Source organism: Panthera onca, chromosome A1 (assembly GCF_046562875.1).
Source record: "Panthera onca isolate mPanOnc1 chromosome A1, mPanOnc1 haplotype 2, whole genome shotgun sequence".
NCBI classification, from domain to species: Eukaryota; Metazoa; Chordata; class Mammalia; order Carnivora; family Felidae; genus Panthera; species Panthera onca.
The window spans coordinates 223,824,519-223,848,549 of record NC_138339.1 but is presented as its reverse complement, the minus strand read 5'-3'; the positions used below and the strand labels follow the sequence as shown (position 1 = coordinate 223,848,549).

Genomic DNA, 24,031 nt, shown 5'->3' with positions numbered 1-24,031 from the left:
AATTGCTAAAAAAGATGACAAATCATGGAAGCCATCTAAGAAACTTAGTTTTATACTTTCTTATAATGTCTTGAAGAATAAAAAAAGCAATGAGAACAACATCGACATTATCATGTATGAGAGAAAATAATCATGCATGTGCTTTATGAACTGATTATTTACTTTTTCATACTTTACGATTGCAAAAAGTTTGTTCATATTTAGACATTAAAAAGTTACATGCCAGGTACCTAAAAACAGTCTCTTTAGTGAAAGCATTTTAGTAAGTGTCATCTTATCACACTGTTGTCACTTTGCACTGGGTGAAAACAATTCACACGGAAAGAGAAGCTGGTCAGTTGAAATACTAAAGAAACATGTACTTAAATTGATTTTTGCGGTAACTTTACTTCATAGATGATGACCAGTTGCCAAAGCTATTTATTTCATTTTTACTTTCCTTTTAATCAAGGCGCTAAAGACTGAGACTTGCAGAATTATTTTTTAATTTTCCCTTAACAAAGTAATATGTGTGGCTATATATACTATACATCTAAAAATATACATTTTGAGTCCATATGTCGATGTCTGCTCACCACCAAAGCCAAAGTATTTCCTGTAACATAGTTTGTAATGAGGATTCCAAGAACTGCTACTTGAAACTTGTCTCCAAAAATATTTGTTACAGGAAATCATATTTGCTAGAATGTGTGTTGCAGAAAACTGTAGTTTGTTCACCCAAAGTTAAATAACATGTTTTTTTTTGATGTTTATTCATTTATTTCTGAGAGAGCACAAGCAGGGGCAGAGAGAGAGAGAGAGAGAGAAGGAGACACAGAATCTGAAGCAGGTCCAGGCTCTGAGCTGTCAACACAGAGCCCAAGGCGAGGCTCAAACGCACAAGCTGCAAGACCATGATCTGAGTCAAGTCAGATGCTCAACCAACTGAGCCACCTAGGCGCCCTGCATGGTTTTTTTGTTTGTTCTTTTTTTTTTTTACTAAAAGTTGATTTTACCCCTAAAGCTTTAAATAATTGATTTATTATGATCTTGCTGCAATTAGCCCAAGCATGAGTGAAAACATGGTACATTTTCTTAAAATTAAGAACATAATTAAAAGCCTACTCACTTGTAGAATTTACGTGTAAAAAAAAAAAAGGATTGAAAATCATTTTCAAAACTCATTTTGCCTATGACAGTGGTGTCCCATGTCTTACAATGTCCTAAAGAGGTCATTGCAAGGAGTGTAACATCTTTGATGGCTGTAACAATTCTTCAAGGTGTAACTACCAGTACCTAATTAATAGCTGGCAAATAGCAGGGAATTTAAAAAGTAGTTAAGGGGTGCCTGGGTGGCTCAGTCGGTTAAGCGGCCGACTTCGGCTCAGGTCATGATCTCACGGTCCATGAGTTCGAGCCCCACGTCAGGCTCTGTGCCAACAGCTCAGAGCCTGGAGCCTATTTCCGAGTCTGTGTCTCCCTCTCTCTCTGACCCTCCCCTGTTCATGCTCTGTCTCTCTCTGTCTCAAAAATAAATAAACGTTAAAAAAAAAAAGAATGAAAAAAAAATAAAAAGTAGTTAAAAGGTAAATAGGACACGTCTTAATAACAGCTTTCTAAACGCTGTGAACAAGTCATGAAGTGTAAGTCTCATTCCTCTGAAAATTGTGATTCATTTTAAGACTCCAAAATGGAGAGAAACTTAAAATTTTGAGAAAAGAACATTTGGAATTGCAATATACATCCATATTGGATTTTATCAGGGCAGATGAACTATTAAGAAACAAAATTGTATGATGTTCAGGAAAGATAAAAATTCAGGAAATGCAAGTAAGAAAGTGTTAGAAGGCAAAGTAACTAATATCTTTGTAGCCAGAGAATTTTAATAATTTTGGCTTGTGTTCCTAATCTCAGACTGCTAGACCATACTTCCATAGCTCCCAGAATATAAAACCAATTAAGATTCATTCTGTGTCATTTATATTCAGTCCAAACTATACTATTTAGCCAAATGTTTAAATCTGTTTACTTCGCTACAAAGAAAAAAGAAAAAATCCTTCGAAAAATCTTTGAATCTATCATCCATTAGCTGCCAAGCAGCTGGTCAAGAAATTCTCAACAGTCCAAAAACTTTCAATTTTAGAAGCTATTCTAAGTCAAGAGCCTTGCTTGGAAATTCAACATATCTGGAAAGTATCCCAACAATGGAACAGATGAACTATTTCTTTTTTCCTCCCGCTTAGCTACAGGCAAAATCTAAAATTATAAAAATGATCACCACCCAATCCTTAACACATTATGATGCTGGAAATCACAATAAAACAAAACAACAACTGCATTCCTTCCAAATTTTCAGATTTCTCATTCTCTAACATTTGTGTAAATTCCTCCCAAATAGAATCTTAAACAACATTCATGAGCTAAATAGCCTTATATTAGGGCTTTATAGTCTCTCGTATACATTTAGCAATTCCTTTAGAATTCTTTTAGAATTCTTTTCAGCAGGTTGCTATATAGTAATCTCAAATTTTCCCATTTTATTTTCAGCGGGGGCTTATCTTAATCTCTGCATGATTATTGATATGTTTAGGACATTTACATTCAATAGTTTGGCTTCTATCTACCACCTTATTATTTGTTTTCCGTTTGTCACATCTGTTCTTTGTTTACTGAATTTTTACAATTACATTTAATCTCCACGATTGGCTCATTAGCTATAATTCTTTATTTTTTGTTTTAGTGGCTGCTGTAGCTTTTGCAACATACTTCTTTCATTTATCACAGTCTACCTTCAAGTAATATCCCTTTCACTTATACTGAAAGAGCCTTATGCTTCCGTTCCCTACCCACCGCTCATTGTCCTAAAGGACTTTGTTTCTGAATATGCTACAAACACCACAAGTTTTTATTGTTTTTCCTTTGACCAAATAGCTTTTAAAGAATATCTAAACGTTAGACACACTGTCATGTATTGACCCACCTACCCATCATTTCTGGCATTTTTCATTGCTCTGTATAGATCCAAACTTCATTCCGATAGCTGGTATTATTTTACTTCTGCTGTGAGAACTTCCTTTAGTATTTCTTGGAATGCAGGACTATTGGGCATGAAATCTCGCAGCTTCTGTTTATCTGAAAAAAACCTCCATTTCACCATTTCACTTTCATTTTTGAAAGAATTTTCTGGGTACAGTATTTTAATGGACAGGGTTTGTTTTTTGTTTTTTGTTTTTTTCCCAGTACATTCAAGATGCCACTCCATCATGTTCTGGCTCTCAAACTTTGTGACAAAAAGTGGACTGGTTTTCCTATCCGTGTTGCTATGCATATAATGTGCCCTTTTTTTTCCCTCTGACTGCTTTTAACATTGATTTTCTTTATTTGTGGTTTGCAGCTCTTTGATTTTTCTGTACCTTGCTTTTTGTTTCTTTCTTCCTTATTTCTTCTACTCGGGTTTTTGAACTTGTTGGATTCCTGGACTTAAAATTTTCATTATGTTTAGGACACTTTTCAGCCATTATTTCTTCAAATAAATTTCTGTACCCATCACCTTCTGGATAGCACCCTCTTTCTTATATATATTTTATATTTTCCCATAGGTCACAGATGTTTTATTCATTTTTTATGTGCTTTATTTTGCTACATTTTCTGCAGTGTCTAATCAGTCAACCACAACCAGTAAGATTTTTATTTTAGATATTGTCATTTTCATCCAGATGTTTCATCTGGAGAGATAGATAGAAAGACAGACAGATTAAGTACCAGAGACATCGCTACAAGCATGAAACCTACAGATATCACAATGACTCTAAACCCATATCTTTCTATAATAACACTGAACGTAAATGGACTAAATGCCCCAACCAAAAAACATAGGGTATCAGAATGGATTAAAAAAAAAAAAAAAAACAAGACCCATCTATAAGCTGTCTACAAGAGACTCATTTTAGATCTGAGGACACCTTCAGATTGAAAGTGAGGGGATGGAGAACTATTTATCATGCTACTGGAAGTCGAAAGACAGACAGATAGTTAGACAGAAAGATACATATTCCATTTCTCTTCTTGTCACATTCATGTTTTCCTCTATCTTCTTGAATTTATGCAGACATGTAACGAGTATTTTTTTTTTTGATGTTTATTTATTTTTGAGAGAGACAGAGAGTGAGCATGTGAGGGACAGAGAGAGAGAGAGAGAGAGAGAGAGAGACAGAATTTGAAGCAGGCTCAAGGCTCTGAGCTGTCAGCACAGAGCCCAATGCAGGACTCAAATTCGAGAACCGTGAGATCATGACCTGAGCTGAAGTTGGACACTTAACCAAATGAGCCACGCAGGCGCCCCTGTAACAAGTATTTAGGATCATGATCTGCCAATTGCATTATGTCTGCTAGTTTGGTCTGTTTTTATTGACTGATTTTTTTCACTTGCTTCTTTGAATGCCTGTTAGTTTTTTATTGGATGCTGAACCTTCTGGGTGCTAGATTTGGCTATACTCTTTAATAATCCTGGATGATGTTGTGGCATATAAGTAAATTACTTGGAATCAATTCAATCTTTTTGATGTTTGCTTTTAAAGATTGTTGATGTGGGTAAAGTTCAGTATTTAATCTAAAGTTAATTTAGAACTACTACTAAGGCATAACCCTTTGGAAGATTCTACCTAACGGACTGTGTATTAAACTCTTTCCATTTGGTAGGTGGGAACACTGCTTACTTTCAGCTCTTTGTGAGCACAGGCACTTATTAGGCTTATCGCTTTTCAGTCCACACCCCCTCTGCCCCTCTTCCTAGCCTTGAGGAATTTCTGGTTGTGCCTGTGCAGATCAGAACTCAGTGAAAGACCCTTTATAGATCTTAGGGATTCTGACTCCTTGGATTCTGGTCTCTGACTCCTGAGCTCCTTGAGACCACTGGGATCTACTCGAGTTCCTCTCCCTATGCTGTGTTTTAGAAGTGGCAAGCTGTGGCAACCAGAGAACGAACCCTCCCTGTTTTCCGATACCTGTAAATCATTGTTTTATATATTTTATCTAGTTTTCTAGTTGTTTAATTCACAGGAATAGATCTGGTTCCTATTATTCTGTTATGATCAGAAGCAGAAGTTCTAGCTAACTAATTATGATTTCAACTGATTTTATTTCTATTTTCCTTTCTTTTAAAAATTCAGTTTAGTCAGTAAATTTTTATTAAATTCAGTTTAATCAGTAAATTTTTATTTTTGGAATTCATTATTTGTATTTTCCAAAATTTCTCTTTTCATTGTGCATAACTATTCTTTTTGAGTTAGAGTGATTTTTGTTGTTGTTGTTGCTTAGTCTAACTCTTCCATTTCTTGAGAGGCTGTTGACTTGTTCTTTTTGAATTTCACTCCTGGTAGCTTATTTCCTTCTCTTATAATTTTGTGAGGCCATTTTAACAGCCTCTTTCTTTCCATCAGTACCTCTGTGCCCTGAATTAAGAGCCATGTGTCCAAAGATGATTGGTTTTACCTCATTCAAGAGTCCTAGTGCCCAGGAGGGAGTCCTGGACCATGCAAGTAATGTATGTGTTTTTATTTAAGTTTGATTCCTTCTATGGTCGAGGTTGATGCCTCTCTTTTAAATCTCTGTTGTATCAGGATTGTAGTTTAGACTGTTTCTGAGTGATTTATCTTTTTATTTTATTTTTATTCTCAGGTTAGTTAACATACATGTAGTCTTGGCCTCAGGAGTAGAATCCAGTGATTTATCCCTTACATCTAACACCCAGTGCTTTACTTTTTTATTGAAGACTTTCTCCAGTGGCTCAGGTTGGGGTAGGATGTAATAGATGGGTTGCACCAGAACAGGTCTTCTGAGCCTAAGATCTCTCCATCATTGCTTGGTATTCCCAGTCCCTAAGTTAATACCCCTGGCCTCTCCTAAGAACCTGTACTCAATTCTCCATAGGAAGAGGGTGGTGCCCTTACCCTATGCTCCTTGCTTGGTTCCTCCGTCACTGGCTCTATCGCTTGCTGCGAAGCTCCATGCTTCTTATGCTCATTGCAAGCTCCAGCTTTGGGATACTTCTAAACCATCTCCTTTAGCAACAGCACACTGATGGGCACATTTTGAGCTCTGGATTCCGTTACCCATTCTACCCTTTCTTCCTTTCAGAGATTCCTCGGAGATTTCAACTGTACTCCAAGGACAAGACAGCTTGTGTTCCTGGATGGCGTTTATGTGAGTTTGTGTCTAATCACACGTACACATGAAACACATGATATCATAATATACAAACATTACATAAATGCGTATGTGTGTATATCTATATAGATAAATATAGATACAGATATGGATAGAGATATTGTGATCTAAGATCTTGATCCAGTTCAAGAGTAATTTTTCATCACAAGCCATCCAAATTATTTAGGTGACTTTACAGTAGCCAGAGTTTCTGGTTCCTGTTATTCTGAAGAGTAAGTCCCAGTATTTGCAAATTTTAATTATACATTTGGGGCAGAGTACATTATTGGTGGTTTTTCTATTTGTTATTTTTTCCCCCTAACTCTCCCTTCTTCTCCTCTAAGATGTTAGCTAGGACCTTGTGCTCTCTTGTCTTAGGTATGGTTTATACTACAGGGCTGAAAACAGAAGCTTCCTGAAAACAATGCATTTTTCCCCCTATCTTTTGTGACAGTCTGGACCAATTGTAGGATTAAGCTAACAATTTTAAAGAAGAAATAAATAGAGGCAAATACCTTTCAAATCAGAGATGAGGGAGGTAGGAGAGACTAATCCCTTCTCTAGGGCTGGTATTAGGAGAGAAAATATGTGGGTTCCTTACTCTCCCAAGGAAAACACCCCTTTAGAAAACATAGTAACATTGCAGCAGAGGGGACAGATTTCTATAACTGACAGTTGGTACAGACATCAAACAACTAAATGCTCAGGGACCTAGCTAACTCCTTAACAACTAAGAAAAAATAGAAGAATGGGCTAAGCCCCCCTCCTATTGCTTCTGTTTGTATCTTCTGGCTTAGACGTGCAGCAGGCACAAACCATGGGTTGTATTTATCATTGTAACCCCCATTAGCTCTGTGACTAAGGCAACATCTTTAAGAAAAGCAGAATGCTTACTGTTGACTGGTATCCAGTGAAATTGCTGTGCAGTCATCACTCCCGTTTTGTGTTATGCCTTCTTTCATCAGTGTTTTCACAGAAAATTAAGAGGCTGCATTAGAGATTGTTAACACTATACTTTCTTGAAATCCATTCTGAAATCCAGTTTGGAAATTTTACCAGATAATCAACTACGCTATTCCTTTACTAAAGAAAATATAAACGAGCCTATTTAGCAAACAGTGTTCCCAATATTGTGCCCATAGGATTTTAACTTCTAGAGGTGACTGAGTGATGACATGGACAGGCTAATGTCATTGAAAGATTTTTACTACATTTCTCAAGAGAAGGAGACATATCACGCTATGCAGGACCACATGGAAAATACCAGATTTGGGGCAGGAGGCAGAAGCAGGAGCAAGGGAGAAAGCTTAGGCCAGAGCCATTATTGGGATTCTACGGGAAAGGCAAGGCAGGGTAGGGCAAACAGGTTAGAGTTAGCTACTTTGGGCTATAAAGGTCGTCTCTAGTTGCCCGGTACCTGGGCTGATTTAGGGCACAGCATACCGTGGCTGGTGTGTTAAGAGCTGGATAAGGGGTTGGTTGGGGTATAGGCTCTTGGGGATTGGCCGGTTTGTAGATGAGAGGTGTGCTCCCAGCTGAGGCCTTTGCTAGCTTTAAGAATTGGCTAGCTCTGAAAGGGCTCCATGAGTAGCAAGACTTTCAAGATGTCAAAATATCACAGAATATGGAAAACAGAAAACATGATTAATACAAGTGGAAATATAAATGTGTGTTTAATAGCTCTTGAGGCATAACCTGAGGATTGAGAAATAGTCCAGGAAGGTGGACAATAATAATAAGCTTGTACCATTATAATTGGCATCGAAGTTAATACTTTTCTCTGATATCACTTAGTTTATAAATAAAACACTCCATATGATGCTTCCTGTAAGAAATGTTTTAATGTATTATGAACAGTGTTTGAATTTTATGTTATGACAAGATATATTGGATATGTCTTTAACTGAACATTTATGCTACCTAGAAGTTAAATTAAAATTACTATATTCATGAGCATTATTTGAAGAGACCTAGAAGTGAGCAGGAGAAAAATTACATTATGCAAATATCTAATAGAATGGCATATATTTCTTGTAACAGAAATTTTAAGTTCATGTTAACAATGAGTCAGGACCAAAAAAAAGGGGAAAAAAAAAAAAAAGCCAGGATATACTAAATCTCTTAGGAAGTAATGACTGTTTTTGCTGGTAGGAAAAATAAAACTTTATGAGCAAATTTTATTTGGTAGTCACAAAATAAGTAGGATGTAGATGGAACTATATTTCATTCTCCTGTAAATGAAGGAGATCATATTCCCGATTACTGCTTACGACACAGGAAAAATATTCTACTTCTCTATAATAGTCTGATAGCTTCTGGAAAAAAATCCTTATCAATTACAAGTTTGTGACCTGTTCATTTATCATCATAAGTCCACCATTAAACTAGTAAGCAAAACAAACCCAAAAAAGAACCTCCCCCCAAAAAAACCCAAAACAAAAAATAAAACACAAACACACACACACACACACACACAATTTTAAAAAATTAAAAGTTTTTAAGATACAAGTTATTCTAATGCCTCAGAAAGCAAGAGAAAGCTGTGAATGAGAACAAAAGGAAATATTAAAGGAATTAGTGTAGATTTTGGATAGAATCAACTAAACCAATGTGAACAGACATACCTAAAAGGCACTCAGAATTGCAGGCAATGACAATGTGGTCACAGCAGGCAGCTGATGCCCTTAGCAAGATTTCTAAAATTGCTACTTGGAACACTTAAATTCTGTAGCAATTAATTTTAGAATAATTTAGATTAGATCATTCTAGTATCTACAGTATTTCTATCAAGTCAAACTTTTCAAAGCAAATCCTCTTCATGACGTAACTCTTGGACAATAGGTTAGGTTTTCACATAGTTATTTGGGCCTTTAAGATTTTGAATCTCTACATTATAACTTCAAAACATATTTTAAGTATTCATGTGGTTCTTCTGGCCAATGGAATTACAACTACGAATGCTTCCTCTAAATCATATTATTTACACCAAGGGTCACCAGCTCAAATGGCTACAGGGGGTGAAGAGAACACATGAAGATGTGACGAGGGTAACAGGAACGAGCCATTTATATCTGCACCAAGTAGAACACTTGCTTCCCTGCCCTGTACAGACCAAACCCAGAACCCCCCCATGGCAATTTGTCATTAGTTCATTCACTACCCCGCTTTACACGCCACCACCATGAAAGTTGCAAGGAAGGTTAATATCAAAGAGCAATCCTTCATCCCGAAGAACTATACACTCCTAGAAGGGTCAATAATGGGATTTCTAATGCAGGGTCTCTGACTCAGAATAAACACGGTCACACAAAGTAATGGTGAGGGAACACGTGAGGATATTCACACACTTTTTTTTTATTTGAATGGCTTTACATCATCATATTGCATAAGAATCTTTAATTAGCCTTGTCTAACCTCAGCTTTCACCAGTAGCACTAAATTGAGTAGTCCTGTCCTTTGAATAGATAAGCCTCAAGAACAATGCAAGAATCAAAATGCATAATCTACTACATTAAGAGCATTTAGGATTGTAGGTAATAAAATTTAAGGACACGACTGCAATTAGGACGCATTACCAGTCTCTAACATTTTTAAGTTAATCTTAATTCACTAAAAAATAGTGATTGAGTAGTGCTATATGCCAGATACTATTCTAAGTACTGGAAATAAAAACTGAGTAGAACTCCTTGAGAAGCTCATCAAATGAATTTATCAATGCAATGATTTGTATGTAGATAATTGATACTATAAATAAACATCGTATAGGATCAAATTAGGATAAATTTTGTAAAGAGATATCAATAACTATGTTTTCCTTTTTTCTCTATTCTCTCACAAACCATGCGTGTGATCTTGGGATTAACCATACCTCTTCTTGGTTCTCATTTTTATTTTTTTAATGTTAACTTATTTATTTTGAGAGAGTGAGTGCAAGCAGGGGATGGGCAGAGAGAGAGAGAGAGAGAGAGAGAGGGAGAGAGAGAGAGAGAGAGAGAGAGAGAGAATCCCAAGCAGGCTCCACACTGTCAGTATAGAGCTGGACATGGGGTTCAATCTCACAACTGAGATCATGACTGAGCCAAAATCAAGAGTTGGATGCTTAACCGACCGAACCACCCACATGCCCTATCTTCCTATTTTAAAAGAAAGATAATAGTTTCCATTCTGAATGCTTTGTATGGTTTATCATAAACATCAAATAAGGCAGTGAATGTAAAACCACTTCAAAAATAACAAAATATGGGGCGCCTGGGTAGCTCAGTCAGCTAAGCATCTGACTTTGGCTTAGGTCATGATCTCATGGTTCATGGATTTGAGCCCCACATCGGGCTGTCCGCTGTTAGCACAGAGCCCACTTCAGATCCTCTGTCTCCCTCTTACTCTGTCCTTTCCCTTTTCACACACACTCTCTCTCTCAAAATAACATTAAAAAGAACAAAATGCTATGAAAATGTAAGAGAATATTCTCATTGGCTGTTTCTTGCTTTGGTTTTCACAATTTACATCTATTTATATTATGTATCCATTAACATTATTTATAGTTATTTTTAATTCTTTTCTTTTGGACTTTTATAGTAGACTTAGAATTTACCCACTGCCATTATAGTAATAACATATTATTTTTATCTGTATATTTACCTTTATCAATGATTTGATATATTCTTATGGTCCTGTGATGATACAATTTGTAATTTTTTTTAATTTTTCATTCATTTTTGAGAGAGAAAGAGAGACAGAGTGCAGGAGGGGAAGGGGCAGAGAGAGACTGAAACATAGAATCTGAAGCAGGCTCCAGGCTCTGAGCTGTAAGCACAGAGCTAGATGTGGGGCTCAAATTCCCAAACTGCAAGATGATGACCTGAGCCAAAGTCAGATGCTTAACTGACTGAGCCACCCAGGAGCCCCTGATACAATTCTTATATAATTAATATGTGACACTGGTTTTAATACTTTCAAAGTGTCTCAGTGACCAAATCTTAATGAGAAATTAATATGCTTTTTCAAACAGAACATTAATATGTTTCATTTATATTTAATGAGTTCTAATATGGTCACACTGTGCACTCTACAATCATTTCTGCCTCTACATGATACAAATTGGATTCCTTCCAAAACACATTAGGCCATTTATGCTGTTTGTTGTCTTAAAATGTTGCATTTGCCAATTACCTCCTAAAATCCAGAGTTTGCTTTTGTTTACAGTCATTAAATGTACCTCAGCATGTCAACGTTGCAGTAAATAAGGTTCTTCTTTTGTTATATTTGCCAAATTTTGCTAAATGCCGTAGCAAAGTTTAAAAAAAACAACAACAAAAGATAGTAAGTAAAAATGAATCTATTTATCATTTCTTTTCTCGTATCAAGAAAAATAAAACTCATTAGGCTCTAGAAATTATGCTATGACTCTGAGGAGATAAATATATGGGTAAGAGAGTTAGGGTATTGAGGCAGGAAAGAATACTAGACATTTAGGAATAGGTGTTTTTCAATATCTTTTTGAGCACAGTGTTTTCCCCCTGTTCTTTTGATATATTATATTGTTTTCTGGGGCGCCTGGGTGGCTCAGTTGGTTAAGCGTTCAACTTCAGCTCAGGTCATGATCTCATAGCCGGTGAGTTCGAGCCCCGCGTTGGGCTCTGTGCTGTTAGTTCAGAGCCTGGAGCTTGCTTCAGATTCTGTCTCCCTCTCTCTCTGCCCCTCCCCCACTCACTCTCTGTCTCTATCAAAAAATGAATAAACGGTAAAAAAATATATATATTTAATATGTTTTCTGAAGAGGCAGTAGAATATAAGTACCGAAGTCATACTGTCTAAACAAAATATGTTTTTCTCTTCAGGATTTTGCCACATGTTTTTATACATGAACAGAAACAAAACTATAAATAGCAAGTTGCAAATATTGTTTAAAATTACATGACATGTATTCTTAGAACTAGAGACTGTAAGTATGAACTCAGATCTCTTCAATGTTTGACTATCTGACACCAGGTAGACAGAATCAGTAGTGTCTCCTTATTGCTATTCTCAAAAATCTTAGTCATACTAAATAATCCCATAGCTTCAGCTATTAATGCTATACCTGCGGATCCCCAAATCTATCAGTCAACGTTTGCCTCTATCTCTCTATGGTAAGATCCACATTTTTATAAGTGAAGAAGACAATGACTATCATGAGACCATTGAAGCCTTTCTTTCCTAAGTCAAGAGTCAGCACTCTCTCTGCCTGGAGATGTCCCCACGGAAGAGCACTTTGATAACAAAATTATGGCAAAGAAGAAATTGGTGTTTAACATTCGTATTGCAGTTGCTTCCCTGTTTCTCTTGGATATCTCTCCTTAAAAAACCTAACACAATATCCTAAAGATAAACTAGACCTCCTCATTATTTTAGTACCTACCTGTTTCCTATTTTGTCATTCATTGCAATATTTCTTAAATAGGGCACTACAGACATTGTGAAAGGGATGTTTATTTTGCAAACACAGATGCTTAGATTTGTAGTAAATTTTAGAGGACATACAGTCTTTGTCCTCACTATACAAGAAGTTCTGTTACATTGTAGAGGGTTGGCACCTATCTTAACTCATTCCAGCAACCCCGGCGTTTAGCTCTAGTACCTGCTGCATAGAAAGGATTCAGAGTTTGTTATTAAACTGAATAAATATGCTGATGATCGGCAATCTAGCTCCCTGGTGTAATCATATTACATCACACAACAAACTATTGGAATTCCGTTCTTGGATTGCTTTTCCCACCTACAATCCAAGTTCTTCTAGTTCAGGGATCTAGTCTTTCTCACCAAGTTGATTACTTTCTTGTCTGTTGAAATTAATCAGACGTCGGTATTGTAAAGTGCAATGGGGAAAAAATGGAAATATAAGATGTAACAGTATTGAATTGTTGGAAAGACAGAAGAATATTAACACTAAAGCGGGGCGATGATTCCAGCTTCTTGAACTCGTCACACCAGTTTTTCCGCGAACAGGTTGCTTTAGCAGCTTGGTGGAACACCGCCCTCCCAACCCCGCCCACCTCCCCGCCCCTCGGGACTCGTCGCTCTGCACCCTCCTACTCTTTGCCCTTACTTCCGCCCCATCCTGCCAGCTGGGACCTAGAGCCCCACCGCCTCTGCCCACACTTACATTGCCCGACTGAAACTACAGGAGAAAATAACTGTATTTAGAAAATTCTTCCTCCATACCATCCCTTCCTTAGTCTTAGAGCTTTAAGTGCAAAAACAGTAGCTCTTTGTAACTTGGAGGCTCCACCTAGCACGAGGAACAGAAGCCCATTTTCAGGCAGTGCCTTGGACAACAGCATCTTTGGAGGCCCCCGGTTTGCGGAGGGAGACGTGGCCCTGAATGGGGAGGTGGCGACGGCGCCACCGCGGAGGAAGTGGGATACCCGGCGGAATTGGCGGGAGGTCCCCGGACCGGCTCCACCATGTAAGTGTTTATTGACCCCAATCCCAATCCCAATCCCAATCTCTGGTCCCGCTGCGCGATTTTAACTGTCTCCGGATCTCCTCCTCAGGTCGAAGGTTTCCTTTAAAATCACGCTGACGTCGGACCCCCGGCTGCCTTACAAAGTGTGAGTAGCGGGGCCGGGGCGGGCCGGGCGGGACCAGGCTGGCTGGGTCCGAGTTTTCAGATCCTCTCCCACCCGAGCAGGCTGCATCCCGCCGCTTGCCCTCGCCCTCGCTCTTCCTGGAGCCTGAGAGGAGAGATCCCGTGCCCGGTCCTCCGAGTGTCAGCTCGCCCGGACGCGAGGCCGCCGGGCTGTGTGACGGGAACGACTCCGCCGATAGTTGACCTCTCTAGGGACTCCCCGGCTGGGCGATGGAACGGGAGGACTGAAGACGGGCTTCAGATGATCTGCTGGGGTCCTTAAACAGTGCCTGTCAACTCATGATTGGAAAAGCCTTTTACCACTTTGACCAGCTGTTACAGGAAGTAGGGAAGACAACCCAATCCCGATTCGGAAATTACTTGAACGTTTTATTACTGTCCGACTGCTGATCTCCAGTGTGTGAGTGACTCAGCCATCGGGTGTCACAAAGTAATGAGCCTCAAATCATACAGTCCGTATGTTGGGATTTAGTAAAGAATAATCAGCAGGAGTGGCAAATGCAGAACCCGGGCAGTTTGTCCATGCGAGGCCCTTTTTTCTCCTTTAGCAGTTGTAGGATGGTTTGGCCCAGGTTGAACTACATACTGGCCGGGAACTTATTATGATTTTCGATAAACCTTATTGAGGTTATTGCTACAAAGAGCCTCATAAAATGCAGCAAAAGCCAAGACTTCAATAGGATTTTAAGCATACTTAATGCAATCAATATCAGGGTCTACCTCACTGAACAGTAACAGTTGTCATCGTCCTGAGTCATTTAGTTACCTGTGACCCATGCAGCTTCTGGCCTTAAGCTCTTTGGATCCTTTCAGTTCCAGATGGATCTTTTCTTTCTTTTTTTTTTTTTTTTTTTTTTTTTTCCCCACCTTGTCTTAAATATTCATGACCACAACCTGGCACCTTAAGATTTTCAGTAACTGCTGCAGCTCTAAAGTGGCACCTTCAAGTCTTCTCTTGTGGCTGACCACACTCTCTGCTTGTATCTCTCTTCTGTAAAAAATGTTTCTTTTAATTCACTGATCAGACTTCTTTCTAAATCTGTCACTACCCTCTCCCCCGTGCTTTACGCCACTCCTTTCCTTTTTACTCTCCTAGAGGCCGTGGTCTAGTCACTCCCTGGTGGTCCATTCCCATCACTTCTGGTGTCTTCGTCTTCCCAGTACGGTTTGCTTGGTGACACGCCGAGTCTGAACTCAACCACTGTGTTCTCTGTGTGTAGCTGAATGTTTTTAGAGGAAATTACACAATTAGCCTGATGTAAAGTTCCTAACTGTGCCCAGTAGTACCTAACACTGTACTACATGTCCCAAGGTTGCTTGTTTTCCTTTATTCTCTGCAAGGATTTTTAAGAAATTTCTATTCACATTTTCTTCTTTTTTTTTTTTTTTTTAAATTTTTTTTTTTTAACATTTATTTATTTTTGAGACAGAGAGAGACAGAGCATGAATGGGGGAGGGGCAGAGAGAGAGGGAGACACAGAATCGGAAGCAGGCTCCAGGCTCTGAGCCATCAGCCCAGAGCCCGACCCGGGGCTCGAACTCATGGACCGCAAGATGGTGACCTGAGCCGAAGTCGGACGCTCAACCGACTGAGCCACCCAGGCGCCCCTCTATTCACATTTTCTACATTATTTTTCCTTTTTCTGAAGCCATCAGAAAAAATTCATCTTTCCATCACCACATGGACAAAACCTACTCGTATGTATAAGCCCATAGTTTCTGTCCACCATCTTATTACAAAGGAAAACATGACTTTGTTCCTGTGAAAAGCCAGCTGTTGTAATTCTTGGGCTCTGGATCTCATTTATTTTAGTCTTCTCAAGATTAAAGTAGATAGACTCCAGAGATCCCTCTCTCATCATCTTTGGTTTCTCCCTTTATGCTGGATTATTCTCATCCATGTGTAAATATTCTAGAAGAAAAGTGAGAAGAAGGGAGGGGGAAAGGACAGTAGGACAGTAGTAGTATCTGTAAGAGTGCCTGGAACATTGTACCAGTTCAGTTAATATGGGTAACTGAATGGATTTAATAGGCATACCTACTCTTCGGTGTGTATGTAGTGTGCATGTATATATAATATATACATGTACGTGTGTGTGTCTGTAAAATATGTATAACGTGTATGTAGGGGTAATTATTCTGGTTTCTTTTCAAAATAAAGGGTAACTAGTACTTGGGTACCATTAAATGAAATTCTTAAAATTTGTAGGAAAACAATATTTAACTTTTTTTTAATGTTTATTTATTTCTTTTGAGAGAGAGCTTACATGTTGAGCTGTTAGTGTGGAGAGCAGTGAATTCCCATGAATCCTGAAATCATGACCTCAGCCAAAATCAAGATTTGGACACTTAAGGGCGCCTGGTGGCTCACTTGGTTAAGTGTTGACTTCGGCTCAGGTCATGATCTCACGATTTGTGAGCCCCGTGTTGGGCTCTGTTTTGATAGCTCAGAGCCTGGAGCCTGCTCTGGATTCTGTGTCTCCCTCTCTCCCTGTTCCTGCCCCACTCGAATTCTGTGTCTCTGTCTCTAAATAAAGACTAAAAAAAATAGTAAAGTTAGTGAACATCATGTACAATCAAAATAGACAGCCTTTAGCCTCACTAGACCGCTTTGTCCAGGAGCTTTTTAAAAAATTCTTCTTAATTCTTCTTTTGCAGACTTAGTGTTCCTGAAAGTACACCTTTCACAGCAGTCTTAAAGTTTGCGGCAGAGGAAGTAAGTATAGAAATTGGAACAACCTGTATGGAATGCAGCTTAGTGTCTCTCAAAAGTCTTTATGTTTTGCATGCGCTTTGACCTGCCACTTCTGTGTGAATTCATTACTAGGTTTATGGTATCAAAAAGTTAAGCCCAACTTACCAGATGTAAATGGAGTGGAAGTTAAGACACAGATACAGAATGAGTTAAATCGACACATGTATTTTAATGCAACCATTGGAAATTCAGGAGAAGTTTTACTGAAATTGGAAGGTTTGGTGATCGGGAAATTTTTTTTTCTTTCTTTTTTTGTTTTTTTGATGTTTATTTTTGTGAGAGAGAGGGAGACACAGAATCCAAAGCAGGCTCCAGGCTCTGAGCTGTCAGCAAAGAGCCTGACACAGGGCTTGAACACATGAACCACGAGATCATGACCTGAGCTGAAGTCGATTGCTAAATGGGCTGAGCCACCCAGGTGCCCCAATAGGGGAATATTTTTAAACAGCAACGTTATTTTACACGGCATTCTGTAAACGTATTTTAACTCATGGGCAAGCCTCTCAGTTTCTCTTCTCTTCAAATTTTATAATCTGCAAAATGAGAGTGGTTAACATCTGTCCTTTCTATCTAATTAAGTGATTTTGAATAAAAATATAATAACATTTACTAATAGTTTTTGAAGTTAAAAGTTCTGTACAAATCTGGAGTAACTCAAATCCAAACATTTTGATTCACAATCTCAAAAAAGTTTATGGTCACAGAAAAATAATTTTAGTAACTAAGTAAGAAATCAGCTTGCTCCTCAATCCTGCCCTGAACTTGTTATTCATGGGTGATCAGCCAGCCTGTCAGCGCTGGTCTTGTCAGGGACCACTGACATCATTTATCACTCATTCAGAATTAAACTGAAAAGTGGTAGTACTTGTTTTGCAGTCCATTTTAATCTATTCTTCACCCATATTGAATAAGTAAAATAAAAGTAGGAAACAAATGTGAATACAGCATCAGTGTTACTTTTTGCTGCACAGATCACTTGTAGGAAATATTCCTGGTCCTGGGGTATAGCAGATCCCACAAACTGGGACCTTAAGAAGTAGATCCGTTTGAGCTATAATTAATATTTTATTCTTGTGTTTTGCAGTTATGTGGTTCTTTGTAAGGCACAGGCATTGTTGTGAACTTGGTCTTCTGGTGAAAGTATAAATTCATAACAGACATGCAATAGAAAATACACTTACAAACTTCACACAGCTGCATATATTTATTAAGGTTTTAAGATACCTTGTAACTATTAGGAATCATGGATGTTCCACATTTAAAAAGGTTATAACTTTCAAGCAGTAACGAGAACGTCTTTCACAAGATAAGACATTGTAGGATCTTTTAGTGAGAACAAGAGTTGACTTGACAAACTGAGAGTCTGTTTTAAATCCCTAGTCAAATCTCTTTAAAAAATAAGAAAATTCCCCAGAATAACCAAGAATGAATTTAACTAAGTAGTGAGTTGTCAAAAACTGAGAATAGCCTTTTAACATCCTAAATCAGACTTAGAGGGTCTGAGAAAGAAAAGAAATGAAAACTTAGAAGCATGGAGTACATCCTACACACAGAAGAAAACTTGTCAGTAATGTAGAACGAACGTAATAGTTGCTGAATTTTATATCGCGGGTGCTGTTGCCCCAGATTAACTGCTTAACTGTCGTTTCTGCATTCTGAAGAAGGGAAAAATTATGGTTTGTAATGTTCATAAATATGCTGCTGCTATATGGATATAACTAAAAATGCACAGCTTATCTTAAAATGGACATAATCTAAGACTCAGACAAATAGTAGAGTAACTAAAACTTTGTAATACCTAAAGTTTTAGAAATCTGAGATGCCCTGTAATTGATTTGGGTATTTGTGCAAATTTTTATTAAGTATTACAATCTCTGTAAATAAGTTTTGAGGTATTTTATTTTATTTATTTTTAATTTTTTTTAATGTTTATTCATTTTTTGAGAAAGAGGGAGAGACTGAGAGTGAGGTGGGGGGGGTGGTGGGGAGCAGAGAGAGAGAGAGGGAGACACAATCTGAAGTAGTCTGAGGCTCTGAGCTGTCAGCACAGAGCCCGACACGGGGCTGAAATTCCACGAAACGTGAGATCACGATCTGAGCCACCCAGGCACCCCTGAGGTGTTCTAATATTTACGTATTAAAGCATATTTTGAAGTTACTTTAAGTGAGGTTTATTTAAATTTTTTAAATTCTGGAAAGGACATTTACAATTAAGAATGTACCATATGGACAGTAAAGTTAAGTGTTTATTAGGTACGTGATCCAGTAGTAGGCTGTTGTCCTTATGCATCATTAAGTTTTTAATTTATAAATTAAAATAAGCATTCAGTTTTTAATTTATAAATTACAATAAGCATTTAGTTTTTTTTCTTAACTATGCATATGTGACCATTATAAATACCCAGAACAGCATTTCCTAGAGTATTTTTCCCAGACCACCAAAACAAACCACCAAAAACAAACAAACCCATGAAAACCTAGAATCAGTGAAAGAGTGTGGGAAACACTTCATTCACCATTTCCTTCTTGGAGCTAAATAAACTATATTATTTAATTTAGTGTTTTCCAAACTTACTTGATCACAAAACTCAACTGTAATATCTGTAAAACTAATCTATAGCATAGAAGTGCTTAATACATATTTGTTAGATAAATGAATGAACTTATGAGTATATGAACACATTCTGACCACTACTGGTCTCCAGAACATTAAGGGAAGAATTCTCCCTTTAGCTACCAATAAGTTCCATACCACATTTTATTGATTCAGAAAACACACCTTTTTACACCTCTGGAAGTAGATCAGCAGAGTCTTCCTGTCACTATTAGCCAAGTGGCAGTCACATAATTGTCTACCTGACATCACCTGCACACCAAATTGAACTTAGTTGTTATTTCCTGGTGACATAATTAGACTATTGCAATCCTGTGAAATTTAAGTCAGCAATACATTAAATACAGAGAATTTGAGGAAAGAATTTGAACTTTGGTCTTCCATTAAACACAAGAGAGCATTTATTTGACGTTACTATTTCTACAAATAACTTTTAGGAATATTCTGAGCAATTGTTTTGCTTTTATTTTTGATTATGCAAGAGAATTATGTATGATAAAAGTAATGTATCTAAATCTGGAAGAGTAGATAATCATCAGGTCATAAATTCATTGACAGTGTTTTTCCTGTTATTTAACTGCATAAAATAAGCATTTTGCGATCCATGGTGTCCTAGATGCAGTGAAATGCAGTATTTAGAAAATAATACTGTTCACTAAAACTAAAACAAAATTACAGTGTTTTCTTTGGTGACATTGCTTATCCTAAAATACAAATCACATTTGAGGATAATAGAATTTATTATATGTACCTCATCCTTGCTAACCATCTTTTGTAGATTATATGTGTGTGTGTGTGTGTGTGTGTGTGTGTGTGTGTGTGTATTTTTTACTTATATACATTTGTGCATGTATGTATGAAGTCTTTTTTTTCCTTTTTCTCCCTTTTAGTTTAAAGTTCCTGCAGCAACAAGTGCAATTATTACCAATGGTAAGAATTCATTTTAAAACTTCATTACCTGAGAGCTATACAAATTGTTTTAAAAGGCTAAATTAATTAAAATCGAGTTAAATACAAAAAAACAAAATTTATATCAACATAAATGATATACATGATTATAAACACGAAGTCAAGGTTATTGTCTATAATGAGCTCTTTTCAGTTTCTTTAGCTTTTGGTATTGTATAGCATTTTACAGTGTCTTGTGTCCTTACCACTTCATGCCAGATTATTACTAAAAATAACTTTTCTTTTTTTTTTTTTTTTTTTTTTTTTTTAACAAGGTGTGTTGTTGTTTAATAAGTTGTAGATGCTTTTAGAATATGGGAAGTTAGGTGGGGGATATACCTTTGCTGTCTATAGCTTTTTACTGCTTTCCTGACAGCACACTATTTCTTTTAGAAAAGGCGGAAATAATGAGGATTTTATTCAGTTAGATGTATAGTTTAAATTCTGAATACCTTAGAGTACTGGTCAGAAGTGTGATGGAACTAGCCCTGCGAGAAAATACTGAAATAAGATGAGTAAAGATTGCTAGAAGGCTTTCACTATCTTGCAAAAGTAGAAGGTAATACTTATGGGTGCTGGCCGATGGTTCGTGGACAGTTAAGACAGCCTAATAAGAGAAGATGGGTTTAATGTGCAGCAGCATGATTTAGTTTAGATACACAGAATTTCTCACTCTGAAACATTCTGCCTGTGGTCACATTGAAGTGTTGCTCTGCTTGAAAAGAAAGCTAGCCTATTTTCCTGAGAAAGTTTTAGATTTACAAATGAATAGTTGTTACGAAAGTGCTTTGTGTGCTTTATCAGGTGTCACCGCAACTTGAATTAAATGATTTTGTGGGCTCTTCTGGCCTAAGATTGTCTGCCTCAGGAGCAATATGAAAATGATTAATGACATATCGAAGGTGCTTTTGACTTTATTTTACATTGTGTGTGGTGTGATAGAATAAACTCTTTTCTGTGGAATTCATCAGGATCGTCTCATTGACAGATGTTCTTACCTAATCCAACAGTGTATGTAAACGCATAATAGTAATGGATTTCAACGGGTAACTTACCTGAAAGATTGGTCATTCATGTTTTTGGATTTAAATTGTTCGGCTTGTGCCTGTATACACAGTAGCAGCAAATCTCTACTTGTTACTACTGAACCATTTTATCTTTAGAAATAAAACAACTTATTTTCTAGATGGAATAGGAGTAAATCCTGCACAGACTGCTGGTGAGTATCTGTCTGAAACCATGCAGACGTGGGTGGGGCTCTGTCTGTCAATTGGTAACTCCTTCTAACGAGACTTGGTTAGATTTTCTCCAGGCTAATAGCTGTTTTTTTAGGGATTATCTAGCAGTCTTGACCTATGTATCTGAGAAATAATTTCTTTCATTGTGGGTGTCAGCTATATATGCTTTGAGCTACAAGAGAAAAACCTCACTAATAAGCGTTAAAGGTGTTTGATACATTGAACGAAGAGTCTGAAGGTAAGATTGTACTCTTATGAGAATAATGATTTCGACCCACCTGTATAAGGTGCTGGTGAGATGGCACCTGGGAAGCACTTAAAAGTTTGAAGCCTTCAGTAAGGGCTGGCTATTACTGGTTCAAAGAAGTGCAGTCATTTAAATTTCAGGGGACTTAGTTCACACTCAGAGCTTCAAGCTTAGTATTCTACAAGGCTATGTGTCGATGTCCTAACAAGCAAGCAGAGTAAAAGCAATCCTGAACTTTTTAACAGGTAGTTTTATGCTTTTTAGATGTACCTTTTTTTGGTTTATACTCTAATTGTACCTTAATTAATTACTTAACTATAATTAATTACTTGCATCTAATTGTACCTAATCCAGATGTACCTTTTTTTGGTGTATAGTCTAGTTACAGTGTTTTAAAATTAATCATGCTTTAATCTGATGTGATCAGTGTGATCTCAATTTGAGTAGTAGTTCGGTTTATTATATACTAAAGTACTAATGTATTATCACAAAATTATATTGCCCTCATAAGGCTTTGAAATTGAAACTCAGCTATAGAGAAAATGAAGAGGGATTTAAAATTGTAATTATTTTTATTTAAATCGGTAGTTTTAAGTATATAGTGTTATGAAGTTAAAAAGGTCATTTATCGAAAATCATGAGCCATTTTATTGTGTAGATGCCTTTAAACTTAGGTTTAAAGGTTTTATTTTTTCTTACTCTGTAAATGTTCAGCAGTTTATATTAATTTGAGTTGCCACTTATTCTAACTTGTTGCCTGATGTATTACTCTTAAAAGTTGAATTGTACACTTCATGGAGCGTGGAGAAAATTTCCACAAGCAGTTGAGCAGAGATAGGTCAGATCAGGTTTCTAAACGTTTGTCATTTGTGGTAATTTATAATTTAGATTTACTGTTTTTTCTGTCCTTAGACACTTTAGCGTGTGTTCAGTTAGCAAGTCTCGATGGTTAATTTAAATTACATTGTTGTCTGCTGAGTGTTTGTGTTAGCACTTTCGTGGCTAGTGTTTCTTACTTAAAATTTTCAGATATTTGGTTGGGTTGTGAAGATTTCAGAGGAATGGGAACGAGCGTTAGGAAGCATGGAGTTAGATTCTGGTGATATTTGAGCTTCCAGACCGACTTACTGTGTACTGCGTTGTTTCTTGTATTAACAATAGTTGTTGCAACGTTTAAGACAACTTGTCATTTTTTGAATACCTAACTTTATGTTTTGTTTGTTTGTGTAGGAAATGTTTTCCTAAAGCACGGTTCCGAACTGCGAATTATTCCTAGAGATCGTGTTGGAAGTTGTTAATACCTGCTACTCGGAACATAGGATTACCTTTCCAAATAAATAAATATTGGTATCATCGTGAAAGTGAAATCAAGCGTTTGAAACACTACGAGAACACCAGTAGTCGATGAAATAATGAAGGGCGACTGTCCCTTCCTGTTATCCAGACTCTTCCTTTGAGGAGGGGCTGCTTGTGCACAGAGGGCGCCATCTCCACAGAAGATCATAGTCTATTGTTGCTACCTCACAACACACACACGTAGTTCATTTGGGGTAAATGGATTATCCAGCTGTGTTTTGTAAGTGGTGGATGCTTCTGAGAACTCTTTCTGAGATCGTTTAGAAAATTAAAGTTGACTGAATCTTCCTATTTGAGTTAAAAACTAAAGGATTATGGATCGTACGTGGCAGTTTGCTTGATAGCATCTGACTTGCAGATTTAAAAATAGTTGAATTCTTAATTGTATGTGGTTTATGACAAAGGATATAGACATACCGGTGAATACTTAGCTATCTTAACTTTTTATCATTTATGTTTTTTAACTTTTGAACTATGTCAGAAGTCCCCAAATTGAATTTTTTTTGATCTAGCCCTTAGGCGTAAAATTGATAACCCGCACCAAACAGTTTTAACTATGATCTTGCAGAATCCAATACTTGTAATGGTAAAAATTGAGAATAAAGAAGTGTCCTTTGCTGAGTTATGTATCCTTTATCAGTCTCTTTGAATACAGCCTTTAAAACAGGATCCTTTAAGAAACTCTTGTCTTACTGAGGATGATATTTCTAAATAGCATTCAGGAAGAGAGTATTAGATCTGGAGTTCGTAACAGAGCTCTGGGAAATGCTAATTGGAAATGCTGGTTATTATACTTACTAAAGACCCAACATTTAAGGAAATGTTTAGTCATTCAAGTGAATAAGAAGTCAGGAAGGGAATCTTGGGGAAGCCCCAGTGACCACTTTTCTAATAAGGAGGAAAGAACAAAAGACAGCCGTGAAGGGGAACAGAAGGCTGTAGCAAATGTCACAGAAAAAGCCACCTGGATCACAGAGGGTATGCTGTAGAGTACTGAAGAGGAAAAGAAGATACTTGACATTGTCAGAAGGAGCAAAAGACAAAGTGAGAAAGCAAAGTGTAG

General features: G+C 37.2%; 1 protein-coding gene across 1 annotated transcript; it reads left to right on the top strand.

Moving 5' to 3' along the window:
• The first annotated feature begins 13,504 nt into the window (after positions 1-13,504).
• Positions 13,505-23,589, top strand: UFM1 (ubiquitin fold modifier 1). Its single transcript, XM_060637295.3, has 6 exons — positions 13,505-13,627; positions 13,716-13,772; positions 16,469-16,526; positions 20,070-20,109; positions 21,314-21,346; positions 22,843-23,589. Coding segments are annotated over exons 1-6 (258 nt in total). The 5' UTR covers positions 13,505-13,625; the 3' UTR covers positions 22,911-23,589.
• Positions 23,590-24,031: the final 442 nt, after the last annotated feature.